Source organism: Haemaphysalis longicornis, unplaced genomic scaffold, assembly GCF_048455015.1.
Source record: "Haemaphysalis longicornis isolate Haplotype H1 unplaced genomic scaffold, Haemaphysalis longicornis Haplotype H1 scaffold_6, whole genome shotgun sequence".
Classification (NCBI taxonomy): domain Eukaryota; kingdom Metazoa; phylum Arthropoda; class Arachnida; order Ixodida; family Ixodidae; genus Haemaphysalis; species Haemaphysalis longicornis.
In genome coordinates, this window is record NW_027526407.1 from 94,245,958 (window position 1) to 94,256,486 (window position 10,529).

At 47.5% G+C, this 10,529-nt stretch overlaps 1 protein-coding gene across 1 annotated transcript in view; it reads right to left on the bottom strand.

Moving 5' to 3' along the window:
* Positions 1-4,031, bottom strand: part of LOC144143139 (lipase lipl-1-like) — a 32,568-nt gene extending 28,537 nt beyond the window's left edge. The window contains exons 1-2 of the mRNA XM_077674945.1: positions 4,017-4,031; positions 3,719-3,917 (exon numbers count right to left, since the gene is read on the bottom strand). Coding sequence (XP_077531071.1) covers positions 3,719-3,917; positions 4,017-4,031 — 214 coding nt within the window. The remainder of the gene's footprint in view (positions 1-3,718; positions 3,918-4,016) is intronic.
* Between the last annotated feature and the right edge of the window lie 6,498 nt (positions 4,032-10,529).

Consider the following 10,529-nt stretch of genomic DNA (forward strand, 5'->3'; position numbering starts at 1 on the left):
AACGAACGCGGAACAGAAACATTCGTAGCTGCGATGGCGAGGTAGGGGCTGGCGTCACCTGGTGGGCGAAATGATAGCGACCGAAATTCGCTCAGGGGCTGCGCAGGGGAATGCCGATCGCGCGGCCGCGCAGTTTCTTATGCCGCGGGAGATTCCGCTAGCTTAACCTTGGCCAAGCACTTACGACGTTACCTGGTCTCGCGAGGAAGCCTCATTTCTCCTGCTCTCTTGTTCTTTCTCCGGGACCAATGTTAGATTATCACGCCTCTTGTGGATAACAATTGGCGCTAATTGGGCGCCATTTGGACGCCACTTGTGGATAACAAGTCATAGTCATAGTGAACTGAAGCAATACCGCAAGTTGGGCTAGTTGGTGCATGATATCGGAAAAACTTCAAAGCGCACAAATATGCGATGGGGTCCTGTACAGAATCCCGTTGTCATGCAAGTCTGTGTATCTGGGCCAAACTGGACGCTGTTTAAACATTCGTTTGAATGAGCATGCGTCAACTGTGAGAAATTCAACAAGCGCCAATTTGCCTGCTCATTGCACAAAATATAAGTGTCACCCGTTGTTTGGTGACACAGGCGTGTGTGTGTACCTCCTCTTTGTCCCCGTCTATTTGTGCGCTTTGAAGTATTTTCGGTAGTCATAGTTACAGCACAGTCTCTCAATGCTTTTGTGGCCATCAAACTCTTGGTTACGTCATTGCGTCTTACGCCTTGATTAAGTCTTGGTTACGTCATTGCGTTAAGTCAAACGGAACGCAATGAGAGAGCGTCGTGCGCTGCCCGTAGGAGGCCGCACCGCAGTGCTGCCGTCGATCGGAGGGCAGCCGGTGAAGTGGTCGGAGGCGTTCTGCAGGTAACGGACGCTCGTCGCGTTCGCTTTACTTGTCGTGTCCCTTGGCATTTTTAGAGTTCCGAAATATTTCGTGTCAACGGTCGTGCTGTTAATACTTTCCTGCCGGCCAATCTGACAACAGCGGAAACGGCAACAAAGCATCTCTATTTCGCTTTTTTTATGACGCCGAGCTGCGCGCGAGATAGAAGCGTACCATTCCCGTTAAAAAAGCTAGTGAATTGAGCTTTTATTCACTGCGAGTCCCCGTACATAGCAGAACATCTTCAAATCCGCTTTGCGAACGCATCGTAAATGGAGATAAATAACGCACCGATGTGGGCGCAGAGTCGAAGGCATTATAGATAGCGTGATCTTCGGCAATTGAAGCGGATGCAATTGTTGTTCAATTGTCGGATGCACGTTCCCTATTGTGGGCACAACAGCGGAAAAGCTGCAGTCTTTTTTTAAGTACCTAATTCCTTTTTATACTCGCAAAAAGAATGAGACTTCATCGACAGTGCTTCGCTCGTATTTCCCAGCAAGTGAAGGTGAAGCCGAGCCATGTGATTTCCCTCATCGTAGCCTTCAATTTGATACCCCGCACACACTAGTGGCGTCAGTTTGAATTCCAACCCAATTTACGACCCATTATGACTATGTCATGGTAATAATCAGGAAGCATTTCTGCATTTGTGCCACATGCTTCCCTCATCTAGACCTTTATTTCATACGCCACACGCCCTCGCGCTATGAATTTGAATGTTAAACCAATGTATGACTAGCCATGACTAGGTCATAATATATCCATAACGCATTTTGGTCCCACGTGATTCCCCTTATCTACTCCTTGAATATGATACCCCACATGTTCTCGTGCCATCATTCTGAATATCAACTCAACCTATGACTTATTACGACTGTCTGATGACTATATGCAGGAAGCATTTTTTTAATTTACCTTGCGGTATTCCGTTAACCGGGACCTTTAACTTATTTATTTATTTATTTATAATTATGACTTAATAAATAACCTAATACATTACACGCCTTAGCGACATCTGTTTGAATTTTTACACAATCGATCTCATAATGCGGTCATTATTCTATCTAAATGGGCGTCGTCCAGACAGTTGAGTTGACCACTCATTTGAAACAGCGGAGGGGACAGCCGCCGCCTCTTCCCCCCGGCTCTCACCTCTTCCTTTTTCACCCTAGCAAATCAAACCGCTAACAGGAGCAGGCGAACAACCAGCAAGAAAGCGCCGCGGTGTGCTTTCCCATCCCCCTCTCCCACCTTCTTAGAGGATCCATTATAAGGTAAAGGTGCGATAACCCTTTTTTATGAACTCACCAGTCGATTATTATTCACACGCCCAGCCGCTAAATCAAATCCCCGCCCCATCACCTCCACCACCCACCTCCCCAACCACCGATCATGCGCATCGCGAATGCTGCCGTACCGCAGCTAACCTGAATTGCCAGCCCAAAGCGACACATCATACTTAACCGCCAACTATAGCGGCCTCCTAGGCTACCCATATGTACTGAGAACTCAAAATGTACTCAAACACAAAATGTCCTGAGAACGCAAAATGTACTCAAACTCAAAATCTACTCAGAACTCAAAATGTACTAGAACTCAGATTTTACTGAGTACTCAAAATGTAGTCAAACTTTAAATGTACTCAAACTCAAAACGTACTCAGTATTCAAAATATACTCAAACTCAAAATGTTCTCAACACTCAAAATGTACTCAGTACACATATTATGCTCAAGCTCAAAATGTACTCAAAACTCAAAATGTACTCAAACTCAAAATGTACTCAGTACTCAAAATGTACTCAAACTCAAAATGTACTTAAAACTCAAAATGTACTCAAAACTCAAAATGAACTAGAACTCAAAATGGCCTCAGAACTCACTCGGACTCAGGAGTACTCAAACTCAGTCGGGCTCAAACTCACTCAAGCTCAAAGTCACAATGCCACACAAGCCTCGCGCTGACTCAAACTCATACTCACGTGTGAGTTTTAGTTCAAATGAGTCTGCGTGAGCGGACTCATGAGTGATTCCGCCGAGCTCTGGTTCGACTTAAATTGAGGATGACTCAGCGAGCCATGCAACAAAAGATGACAGGTGTAACATTAAGGGACAAGAAGAGAGCGGAGTGGGTCAGGGAACAAATGCGTGTTAAGGGCATAGTAGTAGAAATTAGGAAGAAGAAATGGACGTGGGCAGGGTATGTATTGCAAAGGCAAGATAACTGTTGGTCATTAAGGATAACAGAGTGGATCCCTATAGAAGGAAAACGTGGCAGGGGGCGGAAGAAAGTTAGATCTGCAGATGAGATTAAGTTTGGAGGGGATAAATTGGTCGCAGTTGGCTCAGGACCGGGATAATTGGAGATACATGGCCGAGACTTTTTCCGTGCAGTGGGCGTAGACAGGATGATGATGATGTTGATGACATGCATAGATTTATTGCTTGAAAAAAATTGAATAAATCGTTTTGCTTATTGTCGAAACGGAAGCGCAGCCTCGCGAAATGCAGAATATCTACGGCTTCCTTAGCCCTGAAAGGTGTTCTCATTCAATAGGCGACGTAGATTATAGTAGACCATATAGAAAACGTTTTACGCGTTATCGCCACAAACGTTCGTCTAATTGGTAATGCGCCACCAAAAAAAAAATTACGAGCGTACACACAGTGGGTTAAAACCCATACTGCCAAACGAACTCAAAGCACCATTATTATTCCAACTCCTATTGGCAAATTCCACGTCTCGAGTTCACTTAATATTGATATCAGCACCAAAGAAAAGAAAAATAAAGCATGTATTCTCTCAATGCTGGAGGCTCGTTTTGTTCCATACCTGGGCTCTGGTGCGGCTCGTTGAGGACGAAATCGGCGGCCGATGAGACGACTCCATGCACCAGCAGCACCGGAGTCCTTAGTGTTGGCGTGTCACCGTCCACTCCGAACGGCATCCGGTCGATTTCTAGGATATAGTCGTCTTCGGTGATCACGTGATGCACTTGAACTGGGTATCCCCTCTTGTGCATCAGACCAGCCTGCGCGCGTGCAAGAAGGGGCAAGTCATTTTTATATTCCCCTCTCTTCCAGAAATTCGCGTCGTTATAGACAAAAAGATTGGCTAAGAGGGAAGGTACCTTCTGCTTCCACATGGTGTGCAACACTTTTACTAAGGGCAACAAACGCCCGCAGGGGTGCAAACCTGTCCGAGAAGATATGTCTTGTGCAAGCAGTAGCTCAGGACATCTCTTGTGCTGCCGTCCTCAATATTATAGAGAACGTGAAAGAGGAAACGAGCACTTGTGCCGACTGCAACGAGGAAGGGCCCAAGCACTTTGTCATCTTTTTGGTTCATGGAGTAGTAGCGCTGACTCTGGATTGGCCGAACTAGTATAACCTTTGAAGCCCTGATTTTCTCTTGATGTATGTTTTTTCCACGCTCCTTATTTATTTCATTTTGTTCGCCCTCTTATTCATTTTTCATATGTACTTCTTTGGGTATTCTTTTCTTTTTTTCCTCAATATATTTACCTAATCTTAAGTAGCGATCCCCGCCCTTCGTGGAGCTAACCTCTTTAGCGCTCACTAAAGCTTTCTCCCTCCCTCCCTCCCGCCCTCTCTCAGTCGAAGTCACGTTTTTTTGCAAATGGCGTATAAAAGCCGGCTTTATCGTCATCGGTTGCTCAGTGGCTAACTCGTTGCGCTGAGCCAGAGGTTGCCGGTTTGATAGCGGCTGCAGCCGCAACTTTAATGGTTGAAGAAACTTATATGTGGACATAATAAGAACACTCGTCTGTCTGACTTTAATTCTTCGTGAGTTCAACTTTCGCCGAATACAAGAATGCTATTAATAAATGAAGTGGCGCAGCTTACGCCAGCAGTGCAAAGCTGTAGAAACAGCAGACCCGGTGGTGGATCCAGTTTCTAGCTACACTCACAGCGGATTCCAGGAGAGAGGGTGCAGACGGACCACAGCAGTGCAAAGCCGTTTTGGACGGCACTGTACCATTAAAGCATTTACAGTGTCTCATTCAGTAGCAATCGCCGGGTCATCTCTTTCGCCGTCGTCTACCGACGGCACGGAAGTGTACGACAAATACCTAAATCCGTTTTTAGCGCGCCATCACCTCGAAAGACCTCCACTTCTTCGACAGCTCCTTCGGTGGCCGTCTCACCAAACGGATTGTAAAGGGGTGGCTTGACAGCTTCGTCGTAATCGTCTTCGGCGCGGGGAACACAAAGCGCGCCGGTCGCTACACGACGACGTCGGCGAAGGCAGGAGGTCTCCATTTGGCATAAGACCCCGCGCAAGCCTGGAGACGCCGGGCTGTCGCCAGGAGGCATGTGCTCGCGCGCGCTAGGGGTTTTTGGTCTGCGCCGAAAGGATTTGGGTCGGCCTAAACAGCTCTGCTTTTAAAAGTCGCTGGAATCTGCGTACCTGAATACACACATTTCCTATTCGCAACCCCTCCCACCCACCCCGAACGTGTCTCCCAAGCAATAAACTAAAGCGTAGCAGTGAAGCCGACTAAGTAGATACGGGCTGAGATTACGTTCCGCAGATTTACACGGGCTCGAGGGGAGATCTCTTAACCGTGTTGAAAAAATGTCTCCTTCGCAACTCTTCTTTGTGCGAAATGGAAGCCTACACTGACGATGCTCTGTTTATAACGCTCCGGCTGCAGCACGCTTCGTAGCTGCAATAAACTATCAAGAGCCATTTTATAAAATAATACAAGCAACTATATTGTGATGGCGATTCCTTTATTGCTGAACGCTGTATTGTGCCAATTACTGTGCCGAAAAATACATACGCGATGCCCCCTTGTTCTTTCCATAAGGCACGCTCACCTAGATGCACTGTTGAATGTGCGAGCAAAATAGATTACACAGAATAAATTGTTGCCTGATGATACGGTTGCTCCGGAATTATTCTTCGTGAAATAAATGCAGTTATAAGTCAAGAATTGTACTACAAATGCACGCCTAAATCTTCTTTTTATGTGACCATTTCGTAGCGAACAAACAACAGAAACACCTCCCACCACCAAATAGTTTTATGCTGGTTCTGTTTTTTCATTCCTTCATACGTTTAATACGTCCATTCATTTACGACAATTACGCCATCGCGAAGTAAAAGGCTGCCCTTGTGAACAGCGGATGCCAGTAAAATTGCACGTGTCTACAACTAAGCACAAGGAAAAGAAGTGTCGCAAAAGGGAAGGAGACACATGGGCGAGTGGTGGAACGTCAGCAGCTATAACCTGCACTTTCACCCTGCGTCACATACCTACACATATACTGTTAACTGGTTGGGTGCCAAATACCCCACCTTCCCGCGAGGGGAAGCCTGTGGAGATGCGACGCATCTTGGGGGTTCACTTGGTGTTTCTGTTGGGTTGATTCTCTAATTGCGTGAAACGTCTGAGGAACGCGTATGATGTATTCTTTATTTCTTTGGCCGGTGCTGGAACGACCGCGGCTATGACGCAACACAATCCAACACAATCCACTTTAATCCAATCCAACCCAAATCCAAGCCAAGCCAAGCCAAGCCAACCCAATCGAATCCAATCCAATGTTTCTTGCGAGAGAGTGTTCGCTATCGGAGAGAAGAGGGGGTGAGCGGTAGAGAGCGCAGCTCGCGCGGCGAGGAGAATGGGGGAGGGGTGTGGACGGACAACAACAACGCCGTATGGAGGGACAAGGCGAGGGAATGAGATGCAGGCGCATCTAAAAAGATTGCGTATCGAGCTTTAAAAAACACACCTTTGTGAGGTGCTTAAAAACGGGATAGCTACCACTCACTTTACTAACTCAGCATTACGTGATTCCCTGTCTACTGCGTCAAACTACTTTTTTTCTTGCTTCAGCGTACTATCGGTTATAAGGTCGAGAAATAAGGCTCAATTTCCATAAAAAAGCGATTTAACAGAACCGTATCTCTATTACAAACATAAGTAGGACAGCGCCACGCACCAGGAGCAGAATAACATTATTTTCCGACGTTCCATTCTACTTATTTTTTCTGATTTCGTGGACGCATTAACATTCCAGCGTTGGTCACATTTGTACAGCTTACATGTGTCTCTGGAGAGCACGACGGGCCCACGCCTAATGTGACCATGTCACAAATTCACCTTTGGGTGAAGGCTACATGCCTTGACACCGGAGACTCAGCTAGGCTATGTATCCCCACACGCGCCGGTACTACTTGCGCTTACACTTGCTTTTATGCGGGGTAATTTCCTGAAACATTTATTAGGTACGCGCTAGCGAGGGTTGTTATCTCATGTAATTTGCGCAGAGTACTCTATTACGAAAGTATGCCTAATTTATAGAACAGAACACAACGCGTTACTCGCTCACTATTTTTATTATACTTTTAATACCATAGGTCCTTTCAAAACGCTTTTAGTTGAGGCTACGTACTACATTGCTATTTATTCAAACGTAAACATTTAAGTTAGAGTATTTTACAGCGGCTATTGCTTTGTTGTGATGAGCACAAGGACGCGGGTTCGCTCCCGCCCACGCTGGTTACTTTTCAAATGGAGGCCAAAAGGGGAAAAATAAAAATTTCGCCATCTTCCCGCACGGAAACCCTAAGTAGTATGCGAAGTGGTATGTGAAGCAATGAAGCAGAGTCAAGTTCCCATTAGTTTTCAGTTCGATCGCGGCGTTTCTGGACGAGAATGAGGGAAGTGGAGCGCGCGCGCGCGTCATTTATACCACGCAGCTACAGTGGCGCCCCCAGCGGAGTATGCAGCGGCTACCGTCGCGTCTCTAACCCTAACCTGCTTCGTATTATCGCGCGCGGAGCCGCAGGTGTTGCCATTCATTGCGCAATCCCGAAGAGGAGAGGAGCTTCGGAGAGGAGAGGAGGAATGCCGGAGAGTAGAGGAGTGTAAGACAGGAGAGGAGGAATTCCTCGCATAATACTCAGGGTTCCCCTACGTGAAGATGACGGCGGTGGTTGAAAGCGAAGCTATCTCGTGATGGATTCTTCGGTTGGCCAATCTCTAGGGGCATCCCGCCACAATCATCATCAGCGGTGCCTGGCCAGGCATGCGCAATGGGTGTGCGGACGGTGGACAACGACAACGACAAGGGAGGGAGGGACACAGCCCCGATCAAGAGATGCTTCGCATCTAATCCAATCCCTAAGGGCATCCTGCCACAATCATCATCAGCGGTGCCTGGCCAAGCATGCACAGGGGGGTGTGGTACTCAGGGTTCCCCTACGGGAAGATGACGACGGTGGTTGAACGGAAGCTATCTCCTGATGGATTCCTTGGTTGGCCAATCCCTAGGGGCATCCTGCCACAATCATCATCAGCGGTGCCTGGCCAGGCATGTGCAATGGGTGTGCGGACGGTGTGCAACAACGACAAGGGTGGGAGGGACACAGGCCCGAGCATGAGATGCTTCGCATCTAAAATACGTCCGTTTGTCGAGATTTCGGAGCACGTTAAAGATCCCCCATTGGTCAAACTTATACGGCGCTCTCTACTAGGGCGCGCCTCACAGCCCAGGGGTATTTTCGGCGCGTTGAAACCCTGAATCAATCTATGAATGCTTCAACAGCCTTGAAGTAAACTATTGCAAGCTGGTGTGGTATGTTCGTACACCGCTAAACTTGGGGTCGAAACACTCGCGGCACATTTAGTAACGCACGTAGGTGTAAGCTCAGATTATGCGTAGGTGTTTTCGCGGAGTGAATTTCTATATATCTCCACACGCAAAATATCCTATGTAACGCACGACGTTTTACTTTAACGTTTCCCGGGAATCCTCACACAACTGACCAGCAGGGATGTCCCCATTCTGATCAGCTGTGTGGGCTATTTTCGGGATTTATTGTCTGTAAGCCCAACTGCACCCCTCCATACAGATAAAAGATGATGCACCGAACCGAGTGATGCGAAAGCCCAACCTTGTACACTCTTACGGTGTGGCATGCCTTGGAATGTGTTGTTTATGAGAAGCCATTACGCTCCCATTGCGACAAAACCGGAAGCCCAGCAATTTGCACCGCATCGCTCCCCCACTGCAGGTCGAGAAGAGAATAAAATTACGAATTTATTCGCGGTACAGTGCTTCACAGAATACTGTCATCCAGTCTTGTCAGATTTTTCTAAACAGAAACAGCGAATTGCCAATGAGACCATACAAGCGAAGTGCATAAAAGCGAGTTATTAATGGTTTATTTATATTTCCACCAACTTGGCTTGCTTATGTTTTGTGCACAGCACCTGGCGGCGCCCAGCAGTCTTACCCTGTTCAACCGGATCTCCCGTTTGTTCTTTTCGCCTCTCGTCACGCCAAGCAATGTTGTTTGATAGGGACAGGTTTTTATCCTGCCGTACCTAGCCTAAACTGTCCTTCAATGTCCTCGAATTCGATGGTTCCAGAAGGATAGTGCTGAGAAATTAATTTTTGCAGGCTAACTCGCCCAAATCTCTTCCCCGCGCTCGACTGTGCGTGTTGCTTTCTTGACCGCTTCTTCCGCGGCTTGTCTTTCCTTCTTGTTTGTGGCGCTGCACAACTTCTTTCAAATACACTTTGTTTACTGAAGGAACGCTTAATCATACTGGCTGGTGAAAATATGTAGCTCACTGAATTTCATGGCATTCGAGCACCATTAGGTAACATTGAATTTCCGAATAGACGCGTGGTGTGGCCGCGAGTGATGGTGTAATGTGGTGTGACCGGTTAAGCCAGTGCCACCACCGCACTGCGGCGCTAGCTTCGACGCTTGACATTCCGGCACTCTCCAGTGAAGCAGCTCGGTATGCGATATTCGCGGGGTGGTCAACGACGGCTTGCCGACGACTTGAGGCTTGCCGACGACTTGCCTGAGGCTTGCTGACGACGGCTCAAAGCCTCAGGCAAGCAGCGACCCGGCATCGCTCTCATCCATGGCCAAGCGCATACGCCGAGCATGCAGCGTCGGAGCTCGGCGCGGCGACTCACGTGATACGTTTCCAAGGTGACGGCGCGGCTTTTGCCAAATAAAGGTCAAATTCCTGGCCACGGCAAAAGTTGGCTCGACTACGTTGGTGAAGCTTTGCTTTAAAAAGCGTCACAACCAGTCACAACCAGTCACACATACACAACCAAAAACGCGAGAACAGCTCACCTCGAGCTCATTGGTTTTGACATGCAGAAATTAGCACTAACAGCTTCAACAACCCCGGCGACAAACCTCACAATCGCGTAAAGCTGCCAGAAAGATAAATTACGCTCAATTATTGAAGTCAGTGGCCGCTGCGTGGCGGTGAAATTCCAAGCAATGTTGGCGGTGAAACACCACGTATGACGCTTTCGAGAACGGTGAACTGTATAGGAGTCTTTATTCCACCTCGTAGTTGGCACAGCATTGAAGGCCTACACTGGCAGCATCATAGCTCCATCGAAAAGGTATTTTTAATTTCTTTAGCGTCGTCTCAGTAATGATGAATTAGAAAACAAGCTTCAGTTTTTTGAATAACCAAAGCCCCGGTCTTAGGAGAACGTTGATTAAAACTTAAACCTCTCTCGCATGAAAACTGAGTCATAGTCACCGTGCAAAATTGAAACTGCTTCGACCATGCCGGAATGGAGAAATCTGATAGACGTGGCCTGCACAGCACGAGAGACCCAGGTCC